General features: G+C 33.5%; 1 protein-coding gene across 2 annotated transcripts in view; it reads right to left on the bottom strand.

Annotated features, from left to right (window-relative positions):
- The window catches only part of KLHL1 (kelch like family member 1), a 328,278-nt gene that overhangs the window by 171,940 nt on the left and 131,250 nt on the right, over positions 1-25,088 (bottom strand). For both annotated transcript variants that reach the window (XM_032496889.1, XM_032496890.1), the window contains exons 3-4: positions 19,706-19,842; positions 1,222-1,418 (exon numbers count right to left, since the gene is read on the bottom strand). In XM_032496889.1, the coding sequence (XP_032352780.1) occupies positions 1,222-1,418; positions 19,706-19,842 (334 nt within the window). The remainder of the gene's footprint in view (positions 1-1,221; positions 1,419-19,705; positions 19,843-25,088) is intronic.

The following is a 25,088-nucleotide window of genomic DNA, read 5'->3' as shown; positions in this document are numbered from 1 at the left end:
CATCACATTCAGGGTAGGACTTTAATACTGAATTTTGGTTGATACAATTCAGTCTATGTAGAGAGGTTGTAAAAAATATGTAAAAGAAAAAAGCCTTTGTAGCATAAGCTGCTAGCTCCTAACAAGAAAGAAAAGAAAAGAAAAAAAAAATGGCAGCTGTGGAAGTTGATGGAAAAAGATAGATATACCAGGAGCAATTAAGAAAAAATTCCTTTAGAGCCCAGAGTGACTCTGTCTTTCCCACCTCCCTTTCTTGGAGGGTCTTAAACACAGGCTTCACGAGTCTATGCAGGCTTAGAAGATACTTAGTTTAGGGGGTGGGGCGAGGGCAGGTCTGCTGAGAAACCCATTCCCCTCAGGTCCCAGCAGAAGCCTCTACATCTGCCTGCCGGGTACATTATATTCAATTTCTAAATCATTATTTGAAATTATCAGTGACTTAAAAAAATTTTTTTTAAATTTTATTTATTTTTTAATCAGTCTTTTTTGGTGGGGGAGGTAATTAGATTTTTATCTTATTTATTTATTTTAATGGAGGGACTGGGGATTAGACCTCACGCATGCTAAGGACTCACTCTACCACTAAACAATACCCTTCTCCCTATCTGTGACTTTCTAAAATTCAAATTTCTGTTGATAAAAATTTTCCCCATCAGTCTTTATTTGTCTTTTATTATATAACAAAGGCCTTTATTTTAAAAATGGGCCTCAAAGCAATCATTTATCTTTTTCTCAAATTGTACATTAAAAAATTAAATGTGATAGCTCATGATGAAAAAGAATGTGACAATGAATATATGTATGTTCATGTATGATTGAAAAATTGTGCTGTACACTGAAAATTGACACATTGTAAACTGACTATAACTCAATAAAATACAATTTAAAACAAAATTAAAGGTGACATTAAAAAATCAAATGTGACCCCAGCTCTGCTCAAAAAAATAGTTTAAACACCATTTAAAATTCCAAGTAATATCTATATCTATATTGCCAATAAAATGTAAGTAAAGCCATGAAACAATAATAAAGTACATTATGCGATCTTTTACAATTTGAGATTATTAAATACTATACAGCAAATGATGTCCCATAATAAAAGTGTGCCAAGATTAAAAAAAATATTTTTAAATATAAAAGAGTTGTGCAATGAAATGACAGTATTTTGACCCGCTGATAATACAGCTATGTCTCTAATATTTAGAAATTTAATTTACTCACCATTGTGTAGCTGTGGGCCACCTTCATTAATTCGATGCATCCTTGAGCATCTGCAAATGCTCGGATTCCTAAGCAGTTAGAAGGATGCAAAAGCTTCATGAGGAAGTGGCAGCACACTTCGACTACTTGAGGGAGCTGAAGGAGGCATGCTGCAGCGAGAAGGTTTTCTATGGTCTCTTCCTTTAATTCCAAGCAACCTAAACATCAAGTGAAAAGAATCATGAAACTGTTTAAAACGTGAAATCACGTGAACCATTATATTACCCCAAACATTCAGCCAGTCTTCTAGAAATGATCTCAACCTAAATTGATAATCCAAATAAATACAGCTCACTAAAGCCAGTGATTGTTTTAAGCATCTTGAGTTTCTTAGTCCACGTGATATTCAAAACCATCTGGTACAGATAAATGCAGTTTCAACCAAAATATCTCTACTCAATTAGCAGAAATTATGGTTGTTCCTCTGGTTGTGGATTAAGAAAGAAAAAAAGAGAAATAAGTTTCACAACACATGTCTACAAGCTTAGGCTGAGATCAAAGATGCACTAAATTTCTGATAATATATAATCATATGTATATGAATAAGAAATACCTATGTGTGGATAATGAACATATGTGTATATATATGTATGTATATATGTGTGTGTGTGTATATATACATATATATGTGTGTGTGTATATATATGTGTATATATATATATATACACACACACACACACATACACATTTATACATACATATGTTGTATATTGCTAATATTGTATTAAACTCACTGTGCCCATGATTATAATTTCCTGTAATTTTTCTTTTTGGTCAGTTGTCTTAACCTAAAACAATGAGCTCTTTAGTGTTGGCCCTTTTTTCCAACTACTTGGAATAATTTATTAAATAATAGAGCTGTGTCTGGAATGTTTATAAAACTCGCCTGTGAAATTTTCTGGGCTGAAATATTTGCATTTCAATGGCATTAGCAATTCAACACATTTTTAATAGCTTTAGTCCCCTTCGTATGTTCTATCACTAGTGAGTGAGGTTTTCTAAGTTGTACATTCTCAGAAACGGTTTATTCCATTTTAGTTTTTGTGGCACAGGTGGCTCCTCTTCACTAGAAATTTCATTTTTCCTGAACACAGGGCCAGGCCACGTACTAATGTTGTGACACGTGTCCGTGGAAGGATGTATGTTGCTACTACACCAAGGAATTATGACATCAATGTGCTTCATTTATGCTCTTTCTCTTCTACCAGCTAATTGCAGATGACACAAAACCTTCCTGGATGGAGGATACATGGAGAGTAATAAGCCTGAGTCTCTGAATCAATGCCCAGAACTATTAGCTTCAAACAGTAAAACGCAATATTTAAACAAATGATACTCCAAAAATAAACTCGTTTATAGTTGCTTATGTACTTGGAAAGCAATCTCCAGTGTCTACATTTGAGACTCAAGTGTAGAACCATCAGGAAAAATAATTGATTAACCTTTATTATTTACATGCAGTCATCTAATTGAAATTATATTCTTGCCAGCTGGAACACATTTTTTTAACTTTGTGATGCATTTTTTTCCTTAGATTCCACTTTTTCCCATCATTAACATTTATTTCTATGCCACGTTAGGGAAGTTGTCTACTTTCAAAAATTTAGCTTTCAAGGACAGAAGATTTATTAAGGAAATTCTTTATAAACAGAATACCTTTTGTTTCACACCAGTTTTTATTCTGAATTTCTTTTTAACTTATAATAATTTGCAAGAATAGTACAATAAACACTTAAATATCTTTTACTTAATTTTACCAAGTGTTAACATTTTGCCATATTTATCTATGTGCGTGTATGTACTTACGCTGTAGTTGTGGAATTATTTGATAATACTTCCAACCATCTTATTTCACCCTTAAATACTTCAACATGTGTCTCTAAGAACAAGGGCATTCTCCTACATAGCCACTCATGAATTTAGTTACTCACACTCATGAAATCAATACAGTAGTATTTGCTATAAGGCAAATTTCCCCAAATGTCCAAATAAGATGCTTTATAGATTTTACTTTTTTTAAAATACATTTTTATTGAAGTACACAGTCAGTTTACAACATTGTGTCCATTTCTGGGGTGCAGCACAATATTTCAGTCACATAGGAACATACATACATTTGTTCTCATATTCTTCACCATAGGCTACTACAAGATATTGAATATGCTTCCCTGTGCTATAAGTATAAACTTGTTTATCGGATCTTGTGAGAATTCTCCTGTATTTTGAAATGAGAGACCGTCTGCCAGAGTGCAGTAGGTGTTCTGTGTGATTCGATGGGTTTGTAGATGTAATTCTTGGTATATTTGGGGGAGAGGGCGAGCTGTGAGTCTCTCTACTCCACCATCTTGGCTCTGCCCCCTCAGATTGTACATTTTAATTCAGCATCTAATCAAGTCTCACATATTACATCTACTTGTTATGTCTCTTTAGTCTCCTTTAATCTAGAACAGTTTCCTACTCGTTTTGTCATTCACGGTATTTGCATCACTGAAGACTCTGGACCAGGTGTTTTGTAGAATTCTTCAACTTGGATTAGTCATATATTTCCTCAAGACTTAGCTGAAACCTTTCTGGCAGAGAGACCATATAGGTGATGTTGTACCCTTTTCAGTGCTTTATATGGAGAGGTCATGATGTCAGTGTGTCCTACGGTTGATAGTGTTAAATTTGTCACCTTGTTTAAGATAGTGTCTGCTAGATAGCTTCATTTTAAAGAAAAATTTTCCTTTATAATTAATAAGAAATTTTTTGGGTGAATGATAACTTTGCTTTCAAACGTGACATTTCACCCATAACTTAACATGTTTAATAGATAAAGAGCATTATGTTTTATTTATGAGTTTCATTGAAAGAATAAGATAGCAAAGGAATCTAAAGCATGCTTCCAAGTATATCAAGGGACTTAGTGAAGGAAAAAGAAAAAGCAGATAAAGTGGACACAATAAAATTGAAAGGAAATGAAAATAAGTTTTATTACATTATTAACTTCCAATTACATTAGCTATCCAAAGTTAGGTTTTGATATAAAAGGACATTATCAATGATAAAAATTAGAAGTAGTTATTTAAACTTCCAAGATTTTAATAAGTGCTCAAGGACCTTGTTGTTCTGATATTATCATCTACTAGATCATTGAGTTTTGTAGATCAGTTTAGCAGAGGAGACATTTGCCAACGGCAATAAAATTCTTTGAGGTGTTATATTTCACATTATCAATAATACTGTCATTCAATAATAACGTCAAATTGAATCTTCATCTGAAGTTGAAAGATTCATACCAGTTTAAATGATATTAAGATCAATTATATTAGTGTAATTATTGATGTATATGTAAAAGTTTATGGAATTTATAGTAAATGTCAAAATATTCTACAAATTGTAGAAAACTATATTTTGTATAGATTTTAGATGAAGTATGAAATGTGTACCTATACTTGCAAAAATATAAAATATAAAGGAGATAACATGAATACATTAAAACCTGTCATTATTTACAATTGATTATAAGCAGAACAATTATACATACGTATATATTAGATATATACTTAAAATATTGTCATGATTTAAGACCTTCAGAGGAATTTTACCTAGAAGTTTTCAGTAAGATTATCAAGATACTTGTATACTTTTTAGCATAGATCTTGTAAAAATCAGTTAAAGGTGATACATGCAGATGGTATGGCTTTTATAGAATCCATTTTACTATGATTTCAGAACACTGGGAGAGTGACTTTCTTTCATTTTAATTTATAATTGTCCTCAGTAGGATTTGTGCAAAAAGAATTAACACAGCAGACCTGAACTGCTCTCCTTGAAAAAGCTTTGCCCTTGCAAGTGTCTGAAAACTTCGATTTCAGGAGTAATCCAGTAATATAATTGGCCTGCATTTAGTAGTATAAGTGGCTCAGGGTGCCTAAACTGTTTGTGTAAACAATATGGTTTACACTTAACACCTGCTTTCCTTCTGAGAGTCTTGAGTTTTGGTGTATGCTCGACAGAGGCTGCCTGTGTGATCAGCCCCCAGTTAAAAAAAAAACCCCAGGGCACCGAGTCTCTAATGGATCCTCCTGGCGGGCAATAATTCACAGGCTTTGTCACAACTCATTGCAGAGGAAATTAAGTGTGTCCTGTGCTTTTTCACTTGGAATGTCGACATTGGAAGTTTGTGCCTGGGTTTCCCAGGATGATAAACTGAGCACCATTTCCCTTTCCCCATTATGCTTTGAATTCTTTTGACATAACAAATCAGAGCCATTGGTATGTATGTATGTGAAGTCCTGTGAGCCATCCCAGTGAATCATCAATCCTGGAGGGTTAGTCTTGGGGATGTCCCAACACAGCATTCTAATTAGAACAGTTGGGGTGGTAAGTGATGTTTGAGATATATTGTGCCCATGGACTGAAAGATACAACATTGCTAATATTTCAATTGACCCCAAATTAACCTATACATTTATTAAAATCACATTCAAATTCCCAGCTGACTTTTTGCAGACATTGTAAAACTGATTCTCAAGTTCAGATTTAAATGCAACAGCCTCATATAAGCAAAACATTTTTTTGAAAAAGGACAAAGTGGGAGTAATAAAACTATTGGCTTTTAAGACATATTACAAAGCTACATTAATTAAAATTGACTGCTATTGGTCTAAACATAGACAAACAGACCAATGGAAAAGAATAGACTCCAAAAATAGAACCACCCATAAGTAAAGTTTGAGAGTTTTTATCTGTATTCTGGATACAAGTACTTTAGCAGGTATATTTACCTTATACTTCATAATACTTTAGATAAAATGTTAGCAGGTCATCTCACCATTCTCCTATATATATATATATATATATATATATATATAAAAGAACAACTAAATTTTCACAGGTTATCTATAGACTAATTTTTAAAAGTTACTCAGTGGTAACTTTGAATGTAAATTTGGAAGATATAAGCATTGTTAGCTTCCAAGAGTTAAAAAATGTTCTATTCTTCTCAACTGGGAATATCCTTTATGAAAGGATCCATTTTTAAAAGCCAGAAGGCACAAATGGAGTATTAGTGTTAAGCTTGAATGCACACAAATTGAGCTACCTCATGCATGGTATATTTCTTTATATCTATAACCTGGCTATTTCTCTGAAGGACTTAGATAGTAAAAAGGCAAAAAGCTGCTAAATATTTGACTTAAAAGTGAGCCTAAATAAAGACATGACTACTGTTAATTAAAAAAAAATGAATTCTATATAGTCACTCAAAGTTAACTTGCATTAGTGTTTGCAAATGGCTTTAGATTTACTGAGAAGGAAAATCTATATGCTTTTTCTTTAGGTGCCATTGAAAGCTGGCTGAAAAATATCAGATACCTAGACACAACTTTATATACCTAAGGAGCCTATGACTATAGTAAAAGAAAATGCTGATAAAATTCTTTCTTAAATAATAAGGAAATAGGTATTTCCAAGTCCAGAGGAAGGTTGTCCCCAGAACTGGTTAATTTAAGGGCTCAACACATCGTCAGAAAGCCATCATCTTCTCAAGAGACTTGCTGCTTCCCTCATGGTTGCCATAGTTTCAAGCTTCAAATTCAGACAGGAAAACACTCATCAGAAGAGGAAGTATTCTTTCACATATATTTCTCTTGCATCAGTGAAGGAACCTACAAAAAGTTCTCCAGAAGTCTTTCCTTCATGTTGCCTTGGTAAAACTTGTATGACATGACCATGCATGCGTTAACCCAGTAATTAACAATGAGGTAAAACCTCAATGATTGATTTTGATCTTACATGAATTAGATTGATAGAATTAGCATCACTCTCCTTTGAGTCAACTGGGGGGAGGAGAATGGACTGACTTTGGAATAGAGTACTTCCAATGTGTGCTACACTTTTCTGTAGTCTCACCCTAAGTAAATTCTGAAGCTACTGAATATTCCAGCCATGTACCAGTAGACTTAAACTTGGATTTCCTACAAGAGAATATAGTTACACTTACACACTGTATTGGGATTAAAATATGTAAAATATAATGGGAAAATAAAGTAATGATTATAGAAGAATATGAATCTGTGCTGTTCTTTTTCTAATAGAAAAGTTGTAGTATATTAACAATGGTGCTGTATAACCATATTTTACTTATAAAATCAGTTATATTGAAAAAGACAGCATTTACTGATAAGTGCAAAAATTGCCTACAAAATCCATAAAGTAAATTAAATATTCTATCTTCTATCTACCTACCTATCATCTACCTCTATCCTTAATGGAAGAAAGAGAAATAATATCATTGTTACACTAGAATTAAAACAAAATTAAAAATTGATATTTTAGTATTTCATAAGGATTTAAAAAATATTTTTCTCTTGAAATAGATTTACAGCAAACTTGCAAAGATAGCACAGAGTTTTCAGATAGCACATATCTGTTTCCCCTAGTTAACATTGTATATTAGGGTGATACATGTGTTAAATTAATGAAGCAGCCTTGCTATATTATTATCAACTGAAGCTCATACTTTACTCACATGTCCTTAGCTTTTTACCTATCATCCTTTATTTCTGTTCCAATATCCCATGCAGGAGACCACATTTCATTTTAGTTGTTATATCTCCTTAGGCAACACTTGGCTGTGACAGTTTTCTAAGGCTTTTCTTGTTTTTAATGACTCTGACAGTTTCGAAAGTACTAGTTAAGTATTTTGTAGAATGTTCCTCAATTGGGATTTGTCTAATTATGATTACACTGGGATTATGGGCTTTTGGTCTCTTCACATCATATCAAGGGTATAAATTATCAACATGACTTATCACTGTTGATGTCAGTTTTCATTACTTGGTAGAAGTAATGTTTGTCAGGTTTCTGAAGGGTAAAATAACCCTTTTACCCCCTTTTCCATACTGTGATCTCTGGAAGGAGGTGCCTTTGTATAGCCACACTTAAGTAGTGAAGAGTTAATGCTCTATCTCCTTGAGAGCAGATTAATCACATAAATGATTTGGGATTCTACTGTGGAGTTTCATATATTTTCTGTCATTTATTTATTTACTCAATAATTTATTCATATCCATAAATTCCTAGGGTTTTTTCAGTGTTTCAAAAAAGGCAGGAGAGTTAAGGGAATTTTTATTTACATGATTCTATCAAATTTAGTAGGTTTACATGTCTTTTTAACAATTACCAAAAGAAATTGATTTTTACTGTAATTTAGAGTTTTACTGACATCAAATTATTCCTTAATCCAATATGTATCACATTCCTGGCACTTTGGTCTCTCGCTCTTTCTCTCTCTGGAGGAAAATCCTGGTTGTCCTCTAAAACTTATAGCAAACAAATTTTAGCAAACAGAATGAAAATATGTACTTGGAAAATTCTGTAATCTTATTAGAGTTGAATAATTAATAAATATGTTTTACATGCATTCTAGCCACAAGAAAAGCAAGTTTTATTTTTTGAGTACTAAATATACCTCAAAGCTTAAGGCTCACTGTTAGAAAAGTCAGGGAAACATTTATGCATGGGTAGTAAAAAAGTAGTTGCAATAACAAAGACCGTTGTTTTCCCATTACTCTTGTACACTTTTTCTTTAAGAAAGTCCACTGGGTGTTAGGTCAGAACCAAAAATGTCAGTAATTTTCATTTATTTAAATTGTTTTAAATCTATTGTCCTTAAATATCCACCATTTGGAAAGAACAAGGAATTATTTGCTGAGTAAAATATTTTTAATTCTTTTTTTGGGGGTAGGTAATTTGGTTTGTTTGCTTCTTTGTTTATTTAATGGAAGTAATGGGGATTGAACCCAGAACCTTGTGTATGCTAAAAACACGCTGTACCCCTGAGCTATACCCTCCCCTCAACGAGTAAAAATTTTGAATTTGTCTGAACATTCCCTTGACCCACATCCATATACTCGTATTTAACCTCCTCGTCTTTAAGGATGGAGTGTCACTCCTAATTTTCAATGTATCATAGTTTATAACTCTGTCTTTAATCAATTACATAGATTTTTTTTTCCTCCCTATTCCCAGTACTTGCTACAGACTAATCTAAAATAGGCTGTCATTCAATACCTAAAGAAATTTTTGTTGTGAAAAAAACAAAAGTTAAAAAAGATTAACTCATACAAGTTATCCAAACACATACTTGTAGGTAACATCATTTGCAACCTGTGTATCAGATCTATCACAAATATGTTCATTAGGCCATTACAGAATTGAATGTTTAGGACACTTTTACTTGGAACATGTACTCTTGAGTTTAGCATAGATAATACCAATCTCTTCAAATTAAATATACTCTGAACTCGATAGAATTTGATCCTTGGATTCTACTCTTCTATTGTTTAAAACATGAAATTATTAATAATCTATGTTTCTGGACAGCATTATATGAAATTGAATCAGCCAACAGAAGGAAGAGTTCTGTAATTCATTATTATGTCTACTTTAGTATACCAGTGAGGATGTCTTAAGTGTATCCTTTGTCTTACAAGTATTCAAATATTCAAACCTTTCTCAGATTTTAATATCAGAAAACTGTTCATGTTGAGCAAAGTATTAGGCTATTTTATAGCATAACTGACTATGCTTCTTTCTTTGCCTTGGTGACTGAGAAGCTAAAACAAGAGATTGATTTGTAATTTATATGAATACAATCAGATTCTTAAGATATTTAGGATGTAAATCATACTGTGGGTAGGGCAGATTTGAGTTTTAGTGCCTTTTTCAGGTCTTTTTAATTTGAGTTTTAAAGTCTTATATACTATGGATACTTAGGAATGAAACTATTACAAAACTTACAATCCTGTGACTTCTGTAAGTGACTTTTTAATTTTTTTTCTTCCTTTATTGCTCTACTTCAATCAAGAAAATAGTGGGGAGCTTGGAAGGGATAAGTATAAGAGAATGCAACTGACTAGACAGATTTTGCAGCAATAGTACTGACATACTGCTACAGTAGGGTCTCAAAGAACTAAGTTGAATTGAAAGGAACTACAACGTTGCTTCATCTTGGGTGCTTAAATATTTTAGACACTGACTTGGATGGTTGTGATGTGGGAATTAAAAAGTCCGTGGTTTTGATGTTTTATTATCTGACAATCTGCCCAGACTGAAAGTTCTACCCCCCTATCTGTGCATGAGGCCATCCTGGCTTCCCTTACACTCCGGGGCTTCTGAGCTGCCGGATGGTTTTTGTTTGTTTGTTTGTTTAACAGATAATTTTCTTTGGAGCACTACCTTGACTCTCAAAATATGCTGAACATATTATCTAAGTCCCTTTCTACTATCATTATAGATCAGCTTTAGAGATTGCCACTTCCATTTTCTGACTACGAGCATTTATATTTTTCTTGAAATCATCACATCTAACAATCCAAGTTTATAATTAATATTTCTTAGCCCCAGTGAACTGGAAGCACAATAGTTACAAAGTATTACCCAGGGAGTACACAGTTGATTCTCAAATAAGCATGAAATCCTTTCCCAAAACACTACCCTGGCACATCCATTCATATATTACTAATATATTCTTTTCCCTCACTTTTGTGTTCTACTTTGAGGCCATTTTAAGTCTTTTTGAAAAATGGCAAATTTAAATTAAGTAAATATAAGAACTGATGTTTGTACTTGAGGTCTACATATGCTTTCTTTAAGCTAGTTTGACAAAATAATAATTTGTCAAAAAGTTCAATAATGTATTATTTTTAAAAATGCCCATTTATCATAAAGTATATAGCCCAGGAAAACTTATGACAGTGATTGATGACATCTATTTCAAAGTATTGTGTGTTTACATTCTGCAGATGCAGACATGAATGTAGCAGAAATGAAAACGCTATATATTAAATAAATGTAAAGTGATTTTCACAATTCCTCCTATAAGGATAAAGAAAGAACTTGGAGTAAATTACAATGTTCATTACTAATCTAGATTTTTTTATTGATTTTTTTTTTTATATTATCTTCTTCTCTACCCACTTCTAAACATTTTTTTGGAGAAGAAAAGATGCGGTGGGAAGCATGCTTCAGACTGGCATGAATGTCCATTTGGGTAGAGTGCTTTTTCTGGTTGAGGAATGTGAAAGGACTATGGTGGTAGCTACAATGTTGCTGAGAAGAGAGTTCAAGCACACAGTCTAAAGGGGTCAGGGATAAGGTGTTCCCTTAGGATATCTTGAGTGTGCAATCCACTTTTGGCTAAAATTTGTTTTCCTTGTTGGATAGCCCTTACCATCCTTTATCTGAGGGAGACAAAGCATTTAAAATTAAAGTGCTTGGGGTTCTCATTACAAATTTATTTTCTTAAACATGAAGGGGAAGTAATTTGGCAAGGAAGACGGCAAACCAGGCAAAATGGTAATTTATGGAAATCTTAGGGGTGCAGTGACTGGGGCTTTTTGATTTCCTTGTTTTTGTTTATTGATTTTAGTTGTGTTTAGTTGTTTTTACATACGATCTACACAAAGTATCAGCTCTACCAAATTTTAAATGCAAAGTATTGAGAAATAGTCAAAACTCAACTAAAGGAACATTTTAAAAGAGACGTATTTAGAAACATATGTGAAGAGATGTATTATTTAGAAACGTATGGTGCTTTAGTTTTCCCAGTTGTAAGATAAAGTGAATATTGTGAGACATAACTGAGATGTGTGTGAAATATCCCCAAAATAGTAAATATTAAACATGTGTAGTATGTTTTTAATAATTCTTATTTAGAAAAAATAATAAAAGAAAATTAGACTTAAAATTGCAAACTTCTGAATTTGTGAATGCCCAAATCTGAGGATATTTTAAATAGTGCCATAAACAATCACAAATGATTCTCCATTTGGGTAGCATCAACATACTTTCCTCAAGTTGTTCGTTCTTTTGTATACAAGGAAATTAATTGCAAGAAAAAAATTCTATTTGATGACAGTTGGTTCTAGGTCAGTGGCAGGTCACAGTTTTCACTCAATGTGGCAATAACAGAAGTACATATAAGCAGTTTTCCCTCTCATATTAATCAGACAGAATGGTGAGTAGCTTTAGATCTAGGAGAAGGAACTTTGAAATGTCATTGGGAAAACTGGACCATAGTTTTACATCCACATGATTTTGTTGACTTCTGGGTTATGGCGTTTTCATTTCTGTATCTGAATTTAAGATTTGATTAACTATCCAACTCAGAATGTTGCTGTGTGGATCAGATATGATAAGATTATAAATATAAAATGATGTAATATGATAAAAACACACCTCAAATGTATAAAGTAGCAAAATTACAAGTTGGTGGTTTACACAAAACTTGAACCACTAAAACTGTCCATGGAATCATTCATTTGAATTAGAAGTCATATTGCAACATTCAAGCATATAATAAGCTAGGTTCAAAAATAATAAATGTTTGATGAACAACAAGATTATTCTTTCCCCAGATCTCAGTCTTCATATTCATTTTTACAACAGATTATGCAAAGGATGTGAAAAAAACATAAAAATACCTATTATGAATAATCATGATAATTGAGTGCTTACTATATGCTAAGCATTATGCTAAATATGCTTAATTTGATCAGTTCATTTACTCCTTAAAAGAATCCTCTCATTTAGACATTATTATTTTCCCTTTCTTACAGCTGAGTAATCTTAAGAGCTCATAAAGTTAAGCAATTTGACTGTTAGTTATCCTAACTATGAAATGGGGGAGGCCAGAGGCTGTAATCAAAATTCTTAATGAGAAGTAAGAAATTGGTAGTGCCAGTTAGAATAAATGCCCAACAATCAGAATGAACATTGGGATGCCCACTTCATAATAAGCTCTGGTTAAATATTAGTCCTGGCCAAAGAAGGTCCTAGCTATTTCTGATGTTAAATTCAACACTACACCGTATTATACATACTGCCCCTCAAATACAACAGAATCAAGTGTACAGATATTTTGGAAACAGAGTGGAGGTAAAATAATCCTGAGAAAAAGTAATTAAATAGAATATTAATGGCATAAGAATACATAGCCTCTACCCTGCTCAGTTGGTATGTAGCATATGATTCAGTCCTTGCCTTCCTAACACCAAAAGCAGAGGAAAATATAAACAGTTATAATACTGAGAACAACAGTAAAAATAAAATGAAAGCAGATTTTTTAAGAAAGCAAAGTTGATTATAAGATGAGACCAGAGAGATTTTCCTTACTTGGAAACTCAGAAAGCAAATGTGATTTATGGTGCAGAAGAGACAAAGCCTTTCCTCCAAAGCTAGTAAATATTGAGCTTCACATAGCTATTTCATTTTCAGTCTGTCTATAAAATCCCCTAGCAAAAAGCAAAAGTGCAGTTCAAGCATAACAAGAGAAGTTGCACAATATTCAAAAAAATATATTATTTTAAGCTATCTATTTGATATAATAATGTTCCCCCAATTAATTTTGCTTTATTCAGTGATGCGCAGTGCGCGCGCGCGCACACACACACACACACACACACACACACACACACACACACACACACACGGTTTCCTGGTAAAATAATGGAACGGTGGGGTTATGATGCCAATATACTACTTATTTATTTTATTATTTTTACTTTTTTTCTTACTGATTGATATAGTTTATTTCAATATCCTATGAAAATGATTAAACCAGTATTTTTAATTATTCGGTAATAATAATATATAAACCATTCAAAGGCTCAATTTCTTAAACTGAGAATAGAGTTTTCTCATCGAGTGAAAACCCTACATTTAAAACTAATATTCTGCTAATGTGCTTGCATATTCATGCCACTTGAATTAAACTAGTAATAAAAATAATACAATAATTTACTTTCAATTTCAATAAAAATTCTGAAGGGAATTTAGAATATACAGTCCAGGCTGAATGTATTGATGTATACTTTTTAATATTAAAGCAGAACATTAAACATCTCAGCTCCTGAGTGTGTGTATTTATTTCATTCAAATGTTTGGCAATAAGCAGGAACTCTCTCACCATTCCTTAGCATGTGCTAAGACTTTAATTAACTTCAGCGGCATACAAACCTTTTTTCTTTTTTCTTTTTTCACAAGGAAGTTAACTCTTCAGAATGATTAAAGGTTTGCCATTTGGCAGTTTAATTTTCTACCCCTCTTTTTAATACCTCTGCTAGATGGGCAGCTTCCTTTATTTAAACCTTGTCCTTATCAGTTCTCTACAGGACCTGACACTTTGCTAGTAACCCTGCAATCCCATCTTCTATATTTGTTTGAACTCTATTTCCTTACACATCAATGAACACAGTATATTTTCAAGTATGTCAGGATAATAGGGACTATGTAAGAGATAAACCGGAAGGGAATTTCTATCAGCCTGAACGTAACTTTAAAATATAGTGAATCCCAGAGCATCCTTTTCAAATACATTAAATTTCTTTTATTTTCACAATGTGACCATCAATTTTTGGCTTGAAAAGAAATATATATATATATATATATATATAATGTTATATTCACAAAATCAATATAGTAGCCTCCAAAATTTGCTTTACATCATCCTCTAATGAGGAAACACTAGGTTGTATGTGTATATCAAAAAGTATGTTCATACCAAATGAAGATAACCAAAGTTAGTTATTTTAAACCTTAAATAGGAAAGTGCCTTAAAGGCAGAGAATATGTGTAATTCTGTGTCTTGTCTTCCAGAGCCCATCATAGTGTACAGCACATCCTGGGAATACAGTAAATTTCACAGGCATCCAGTGCATTCATAGGGCAAGAACTGCTAGGCATGAATGTACTAAAGTTGTCAGGTATCACTGCCTCCTGCAGGGAACCAGCACTAGACTGAGAGGAGGTATGCCTCAAGCCTGCAGTGAGCCACTATCTAGCAATACGGGAAGCAATTTAAGTTCCCCAAACTATTGTGAGGGAAAGGTGATCATAAGCTACTGCAAGGAACTCCAGCATAACCAGTACTCTACAAGAGGACACTGATCCAGGTGAGATAACACCATTCAGTTTGTGCCCTGACATCTTCCTCTAGTAACGGATTAAGCGTCTTACTATTGATCTTCATCAGGTTACTTTATCTCACTGACTGGGCTGCATTAAGAGCTTCAGTCTCTTAAGCATTGGGAAAAAAAAAAAATCTGTCCCTTCATATTAATTCAAAAGAGACCAACAAAGTTCTGATTTATGTTATAATGATTTTGTTAGTGCTTATTTGAGATATCAAATATGTAATTCAAAACATAGTTGTTTTGGTGTCTCTGCTTTGTATTATCTCCTTAGCCATAGAAAAAAATGTTCATTTGTAAAATTGATAATGCTCAGGGTGGAATTTCTGAAGTTCCATGCATCTCTAATGTTCTAAGTAATTTGAAAACAGAATGATGAGAAACAGTAAACATCTACTTTTTTTTAATTTTCTTTTCTGATTCCATGCTTCTGAGGATGTTCTGTAGAATAGTTCCAGAACAATCTTGACTTTATTATCCCTAATCACAGGCTTTATTGCAGGTTAAACTAATACTATACCAGTTCTCTTTTCTTGATGAGTACAATTACAGAATAGAAGATCCATTACATGTAGGAAAATGTTTAAAAAGCTCTTTTTAAATCCATTTGATTCTGCACACCTGAGCCTGTCAATAAGTGGATAGTGCTATGTAGATCCTACTGCTTTTGAAAACAAAAGAGCTGTTTCACTCTGCCCTGCTCCAATAAGGTTATTCATTACCAAATTTGTTTAAAGGTTTATGTCATTTTAATCTGTATCCATCTAGTCTCAATTTATATTTTATTTTGTCCCGAGTGTGACCCTTTTTGCACAATAAGTGCTCAAATATTTTTAATTGAATTATGGTTTGATTTTGAAAAACCAATATACAATATTATAATTATGTATTCTCTGGATTACTACTAAGTATTCAAACTTTAAATTTAAGACACTAATGGTAAAAGGTCACTATTTTATAATACACAGAGATGCTTAAATAGTCCTTTGTTCTCTATAAAAGACTAAGATCACACTCAGATTTCCTAATAAAAACTATTAAAAAAAACAAAGGAAAGTTTTAAAAAGAAGAAGTTAAACAGTTAATCAAGAATTTAGAAAGATGATATGAACCCTCCTATTAGATATACAATTATTTCTAACACCAGTGTAAATTTTCATTCCCTTTCCATTCCTGAACTATTACAGTGTGTGGAAAAAAATGACCTTGTCGTGCCTTTTATTTAAAGTGAAGAAGCTGATTTTGCTACAGCAATAATTAGTCATCATTTCCACAATTGTATCTTTACCCTTCCTATTTCCATGAATGTTTTCTTTAATTTTGTTTAACACAAAGACCTTATTGGTTTTCTGTATTCTACCTTATGTATTGTTAGGAAGAACCTCATTATATATACATATACATATATATGCTTTTTTTTTTTTAGAAATAATTGTTACTCCCTTTGAGCTATTACCCAGCAGTCACCCCTCAGTACCCAGGTCACTCTCACTAATTACTAGGAAAAAAAAATCTCTAAATATTTGCTTTGGTTCTTATTGAAACTTTATCAGGCCCCCAATTCCATTCCTTGTCACTCTAATTTGCTGCTGTAGGAGAAAAAAAAAAAAAGGTAAATAGAGAAGATATCTCCTGCTTCTTACCATCTATAAATTTTATCACGTGAAAGTCTTTAAATAATGATTCCCCTTCAAATCAAGGAGTATTAAACTCTATAATCATTAAAGCTTATCTCAGCTAAAAATTCATTTCAAGCTACTTTACCCATTCATTCTTTAATGCCTAAATTAATGGGATACATTAACTACGTACAGTTCTTTCAAATCTAAAGACTTTCCAGATCTCAGGGAAATTTTCATCTGTTTAAATAATTTTAAAGTACTCTAACCCACCTCTACTGAGCACGATACTTCTGCAGCTAATAGTTAACTGTCAATTCTTGGCATAGCTGAACCTCCCTAGTTTCTCCAAAGCCTCTCAAACCTCAGAATTTAAGAAAACATTTCCAATGGGATGACCCTTTACAGATCTCACTGCTCATTCATTTTTCCCCTTTTCTGTGATGTATTTATTTTTAGCCCCCTACAAAGGAAAGGCTTAGAGATCAGCTAGTAGGCTAGCTAAGTAGACACATACCCAGATACTTCCTGTCTTCCCTTTCTATACCATTACTCACTTGATCTCTTGTATTATTATGGTTTCTTACATTGTATATAGCAAAAGAAAAGGTACCTACTTTACATTATGGCTAAAACTCCCCCAGTATTACCAGGTAAATTGCTTGCTCATCTAGCACGTTTCTATAAACTAGCAATTGGAAATTTATCAACCACCAGGGAGATACAGGTATCAGAGCAAAGACCAGAATGGCAGTTGTAACTGAGACAGCTTTGTATCCTGTCTACTCTGCGAAGCAGAGCCAAATCTGGGTCATTACATTCAGCAGGGAACTTTGAAACACTTTCCAACTTTCTGCTCCTCGATGATAAGTGTCTTCTGACCTAGTTTTGCATGCGAGAAATGCAGGGCTGCCAGACCACGGAGGCTGTAAGTGTTGGATCTATGCCTGTAAGTTGCTAGAAGGATCCCTAAAATGTGAGCTTCGTGATTCTTCCCTTTCCAGGAAACCTTAATATGGTTATGTTTTCTATCTCTTGGCTGGGAGGTTTTATATTATTATTTCAGGTGGCATGCAAATTGAAATTGACCAAGATGGTCTTAAAGTCCCTTCAGCTTTACTAAAATTTAGGCAGGCTATTTCCTGACTCTATTTCTTTGAGATGTAAATTATTTTTTGGAAAAACATTTTTTTTAAAAAACTGGCCTCTTGCCAGTTTTACAACACAGTAGTGTTTTCCGCAAGGACCTGGAAACCATCTCTTTGAAATGCCAACATCAAGGGAAACACACTCCTATCTCTCAGTTTTTGTGGGAGGGTGAGAGCCTCATTTGAGTGGGCACCTTGCTTCAAGTCGTAACACTACCTTATGCCACAGAGACAGGAGAAAGTTTACTCTTCCTTTAGGAAGAGCCAATCAGCGTTGGCCTGTGTTCTCTCTCTCTCACTCCAGTACTTAAAAATCCTCCCCCTTTCCTTTGTTTCAGACTAAAGACTGAATACTTTTCTCTCTTGGCTATTGCAATAGCCTTGAAAGAAGACTTGCTTACCTGTCTAAATTTGTCCAGTGCAATTTTGTTTTGACAAAATATAATTTAAAAATTTCTGAGGCTGGAAAACGTCTAAGTTTTTCCATCCTGTTGCTGCTTTGAGATTCAAGCACCCAGAGTAGGTGCATTTTTCTTTCCCAGTAAGTTTCACTTGCTGATAAGTGTAACATTAGTGTAGCAAACCCCTCTCTGTGAGAAGCTTAATCCTCCAGGAGGACAGATTTTCACTAGTTCCACAGCTTTGGGTTCAAGTGGCTGATCTTCCCAGTGCTATTTCTTGTTTCCCTGTAACCAGAAATGCTGCAAAACCCCAGCTCCTTGAACTAGGGTCCTGCTGCTTTGGTGATCAGGCTCTAGACTCTCCTTTTTTCCTCATGTCATCCGATGGTCAGGAGTTCAGGCAAAACTATGTGCCATTTCTAAAAAATATTGCATCGGTCCATACCATCTGCCTTTGCTTCTATCGCAGGATTTTATTATAATGTGCCCTCTTCCCCTATTAATCTTGAAAGTTATTAAAATGTTTTAAATGAATGCGAGTCACAATAATGCTCTGAACAGCAGATTTTAGGTGTTCTAATACCCTCTTAATGTTTGGTATTATATAATATTTATCCCTTGCCTAACTCTTCTTGCCACTTGGACTGTGAGCCTCTGGAGGGCAAGGACATGGTTTATTCATTAGTTTATTCTCCAGAGATACAGCTAATACTTGCACATTGAGCAACATTCAAAACATGTTTGCTAAATTGGCAAAATTATTTGCACTAAATATAATATGATATAAAGGCCGATAGAAAAGCCAATATAGTAGATGAGGTGAGGAAAAAAGGCTTCAAAAATTAGCCATTTTCACAACTCTAAGTATCTTTATTTTCCTTTTTAACTAAGTTTGCCAAGTCCACATTAAATGGACCATGAAGATTTTAATATTGAAATAAACACATTACAGGGAAAAAAATAATTATTTGAACCCATCATTCCTAAAAGAAAGAAAATTATCATCTATTTCCCTTCTTAATGCTCCACAATTGGACATAAATAAATTCAAATTTAATAATTAATAACCATTTTCTCCTCTCCCAAGCTTTCTATTGACTATGATTATAAAGCAGTTTAAATTGTTTGTGGGAAAGAGTCGGGCATATATATACACATGTACATTGGTGATTTCAGTAACAAATGGAAAAGTGGTCTGATTTTCCTGAGCATCCTAACAGGATGCTCCAGGCTGAGCATCTTTTTTAAGCTTTAAAACCTATATTCAAATTCTAAAATTCACAAGATGTCAAGGTGAAACTCTGATTCTTTTACTGTACCTGTATATGCAAATTGGACAAGGTCCCAGAGGGCATTGGGGTCTATGCCTTCCATCTTGATCTCCTCCTGCTTGGCTTCACAAACATCACTCGTAAACATGGCAGCAAAATAGTCGGAGACTGAGCTCAGAACAAGCCTGAAAGAGTCACAGGATCTGATTTAGGCCATGAACATGTCAACAAGAACGTAGTGCAGAGGACTCTATCTGTCTATCTATCTATCCATCCATCCATCCATTCGTCTGTCTGTCTATCCATCGATCTATCTGTCTTCAGCTATCTATCTGACCTATCTAGTGATCTGTCATCCATGTATATATCATCTATCTATTCATCGTTTATTGTCTTATGAATTATACTTTTAAAAACTGATTTGGGAGATTCTGCTCCAACCTCTGGTCACAGAGCACTGTCCTACATTTTCTTCCATAATTTTTACATTATCTTCTTTCACATTTAGGTCTTTCAACCTTTTGGAAAGTGTTCAATTCTGTTTCTCTCTACATACTCACACACAATTCATAACACTACTAAGGAATCTGATTTGCTCCGGTGTATTGATGGTGCTGACTATGTTTGAAATTTGAGTCTTGAATGTGTAGTGATCTCTAAGATTTTTTTTTTCTTTTTTGCCTATTTCTTATCCTTGTGCAAATACAATATTTTTTAATACTATGATTCTAATTATGTCTTTATAACCAATGAGGTAAATCCTCCCTCTTTATTTTTATTTAACTATTAGTGGAGTTTTATTCTTCTCATAAAATTTAAAGTAAGCCCTTCTAATAAGTCAACTAGAATTTTAATTAAAAATGCACCAAATTCCTCATTTTTTTTTACCCTATTAATTCTCTAATTCTTTCTAGGATCTAGTTACATATATGTTTCAGAAATGGAGAGTGCCTTACAGGCTGTTGAGTCATTTGGTTTTACACTTGAACTTTCTTTTACTCTGTGTTTTACTGCAGATGATTTCTAGTGACTTGAATCCAGATTTCTCTTGATATTCCCTTGCTTTATTTATCATATTATTCTTTTCCTATAGATACTTTAAATTATTTCTCATAGTTGCTTTAATGGCCTTTACTGATAATTTTAACACCCGGGTCGTTTCCAGGTTGATTTTCATTGACTGACTTTACTCCTGACCATGGATTACCTTCTCCTGCTTTACTCCCAAGTAGTGTACATTTCAGATGTAAAATGGACATTTCCTGTCCTCACCCCCCAAAAAGTAGAAGCTAAGAAGGGAGCATCACTCTAGTTTTTAGTTATTTTTAATTTTCATTGTTTATGCCAAAACTTTTCTGATAGCTATAAATAAAAAGTACAAGAAATTCATTTTCTGATGTTTTATTGGTGTTTTAATGATAGTGAAGATTTTTTTTACTAAAAAAAAAAATCTAACTGGAAATATATTTTTAAATGATTGAGTAAAATACTTGACAATATATTCTGATTGTAAAGAAATAGAGAATTATAAAAAAGTGAATTGTAGTTAGGAGGTATGTTTTAAACTGTTGTTGAATTAACAATCCTGAAGCTTCTTTCTGTTTTAAGTGGACTAAAATTAGAGATAGCAGTTTAATTTTATAATATGTCACATTTTTAAAATTTAAAAAAAATTTTTTGGGGGGATAATTAAGTTTATTTATTCATTTTTAGTGGAAGTACTGGGGACTGAACCCAGGTCCTTGTGCATGCATGCTAAGCAGGTACTCTACCACTTAAGCTATACCTCCCCCTATAATATTTTTAAAAATAGAAATACTTGTATGTGTATGTGTTGTGTGTGTGTGTGTGTGTGTGTGTACAGGTGTATATACCTTAAAGGCTCCTTGGAAAAATAATTTATTATAGAGATGAAACAGGGAAAGTTCAAGATGACTCCAGACCATCTTTTGTTCCAGAAATTAAAGAAATACTCAAAAAGTAATAGAGACATGTCAAAAGAACTAAATGTGATGCTTATGTCTGTAAGCTAAACCACTTAACTAGTAAGCTTTGGATGCACTTTCTTTTCTAAAAACATTGCAAGGCAAAGGAGAGGAATAAAAGTCAATACAAGGCATTGTTTTCCTAATATTCAAGTCAAAAATTTTTATTTATTTTGAATTTAACCTGCTATATATTTTATTTCTATATAATGTAAGTGGAGGGCATGGTGAAAGTTAACTTCAACAAAGAGAGACACTCCTTTTTTTAAGGGAAAAAAACCCATCAATATATATTTTATGAATTTAAGAATGGGATTCATGATTTTAACTCTTCTGTTAATATTAATGCCTAGGGTGGTAACATGTTAGAAATATTTAAAGTTATCAGCTTGCTACACATTTAAATGGATAGTTAGTAACTAAACATGTCAAGTCTATATTTTCAAAGTTTGACAAAATAATTAAGGCACAAGTATCTTTAAGTATTTATTACACACTGATTAGATAAATCAGTGCCAAATAATCAGTTTTAGCAAAAGAACTATATATAACATTTTATGGTACAAAAATAAACTATCATAAGCCAGAGGGATATAAATCTTTCTTAGAGCATAAAAAATATATTGACATAAAGTTAACCAGCTTAATTTTAAATATATAAGGGCTTTATTTTCAACCCGGGTACATTCATGTAGAGGAAAACATTATGAGACTTAAAGAATTCAATCTTCAATAATTACATGAAAGCTTCTTGACCAACTATAAAATACAAAATACTGCAAACTCAGTAAGAGAAGTACAGAAAAGTTCATAGCACGTTTAGATTTAGTGACACATCAAATTTGAATTAGATGGTAAAAGAGGGATATTAGTAATGCATAACAGAAAGCAGTATCTTTATACATGCGTGTATGACTGCCATTTGCTCTAAGGAGCAAAAAAATGCATAAATAAGTGCATGTGTGCAGCCACTCTGGAAAAATCTCTTGCTGAGGTGACTGCAACTTTATTTCAAATCTATTAAACTTTTCTAAGCCCCACTTCAATTTATTATGGTGTTTGACACTGTTGACCTCTCACATCTTCTTCAAATCCCTTTTTGGCTATGGTGGTACAGACTTTCTTACCTCAAATCTCCTTGGATTCATTGACTGCTCTTTCTCTTACTTCTTGACCCTTTCGTTGTCTCCAGGTTTTTTCCTCAGGCCTCTAAACTTTGGCCTTGACACCCACTGTTTCAGATTCAGCTTTGAGCACGGCCTTAATTATTACTGTTAGACTGGTTTTCATCTAGCCTCGTATCTCGAATGCCTACGGAAACTGCTCACCAGACAGCCCAGAAGCATTCCAGTAAGCCCTCAACCAAACTCGGTGTTCCCTGTGAGGTTTTCTTGCGTGTTTACTTCCCTGATTCTAACTGGTGCATCACCAATACTGAACATTCACAGTAGATGTTATGAAGCCATCACTTAGGTCTCCTGCTTCATCGCCTATAGGGACTATGACTCAAAATCTAACTTTCCTTTTGTATTGGATTTTGTGGCTCCTGTACTCAGACTCTCTTTATGAGACACCTCTGCCTCCAGCACTAGTGATGCTGGTACCTAACTGCTCCCAGCTGTCCTTTCTCCGTAGAATCGCACTTGGTCAACAGGAGCTCCCTCACCCCCTGAGAATGTGTCTGCTCCTGCTCTTCTTACCTCTTCTCCCAACCTTCCCAGCCTCCCCCTACTCTCACCCTGTGGGTGGCCCCAATGACTAATGGGACTAAAGTATAAAATGCTGTCCCTTTCCTCAGGATATGACTAATTCTGGAGCAAGTCTTCCTCCAGAGCTTCTCAGCAGTTAAGGATGAAACAAGGCACCAGCTGAGACCACATCATTGATTTGTTCCTTCCTTTGCCCTATCTTTCTCATCTTCTGAGGACACTCTTTAAACAAATCATGCACCCCTAAATTCCAGTCTCCATCAGTACTTCCAGGGAGCCTGACTTATGACACTTCAAAAAATTTCTCAGTTCATCTCTTTTCCTATGTTTATATGGCTCTCATTTCATGCCTGGATTAACTATAACAGCTTCCTAGATCATTAACTAGTTTTTGCTGTGCTCATCTTTCATACATTTTCTAAAGCTCTATCATTTTTCAGAGCTGTCTTTGTAAATTATGATAGGCAGTCGATTGTAGTCATTAATGCATTACTTCTGTAGCCAGATTGCCTGAGTTTGAATTCTATTTTTACCACTTCTTAAATGCATAATTTGGGTAAATGCCTTAATTTCTCCATTTTTTTATTCCATAAGAAAAAATAGTGGGGAAAATAAGAATTTCCTTCGTTTTCAGGACAAAATGAGTTAGTATATGCAAAGCATTTCAAACAGGGCTTGGCACATAATCAAGGCAGTAAGTGTCAACTATTATTATTATTATTATTATTATTATTATTATTATTATTATTATTATTATTATATTTATTTTGTTACTCTCCTCTTCAAGAACACACATGAGCTTCTAATTATACACATTTACAAACTTCCCTTCTGGTTTTCAAGGTCTCTCATAATCACTTTAGTCCTACTTTTATGGCTTAATTTCCTATCATTTTCAATACAAACTACTTCATTTTCACTAAGCTAGTACCTCATAATTTTTACAACTACAAAATCTTTACTTCTCTATTTCCCTATACTATTCTCACTATCTAAAATAGCATACACACCTATTTCCTACTAGGTTGATCCCAATCACAATTTTACTAAAAAAGTTCATAGTACTCTGTCATATGTTGTTTATTTCCTTGTTTGATTAGCTCTTGTGCTTGGTATCAAAGCCATCTATTTCCATCATAGTCATTTACAACTATAATAATTCCCTTAGTTGTCCTATGGGCTATTCTTTCCTACTCAGATAATTGCAAACTTCATGAGGGGAAGTATCTTACATGACAGTCCTTTTGCATCACCAACAGGGCATAGACCAATGCTACAATATGTCTGATAAACATTTGTTTTAATTAATGCAAAGAAAGATGCTTCATGAACTGCTGAATATCCGTAGTATGCCTTTAGCAGATACTAAATTGATATCTAAATAATCTAAATAATGGGAGAAAAGCAAAACAAAAGTTTTCAGCTTCTTTCACCATCGCCCCCTCCCCAGTTTTACTGAGATGATATTGATGTATGACATGTGACTTTGATACATATATATAGTGAAATGATTGCCACCATGTTTTTATAATTGTTATATTCTATTGATAAATTGACACTTTTATAATTATATCATGACCATCTTTTTCTCGTTACCATTTTTAGCTTAAAATCTATTTTTCTGAAATAACCATAGCTACCCCTGCTCTCTTTATGTTTCCATTTGCTTGAGATATCTTTTTCTATCTCTTCACTTCGAGACTATGTAAGTCCTTAAAGCTGAAGTGAGTCTCCTGT

This window comes from Camelus ferus, chromosome 14 (assembly GCF_009834535.1).
Source record: "Camelus ferus isolate YT-003-E chromosome 14, BCGSAC_Cfer_1.0, whole genome shotgun sequence".
Taxonomy (NCBI): domain Eukaryota; kingdom Metazoa; phylum Chordata; class Mammalia; order Artiodactyla; family Camelidae; genus Camelus; species Camelus ferus.
Note: the sequence above shows the minus strand (reverse complement) of the source record. Positions and strands in the feature narration are given on the sequence as shown.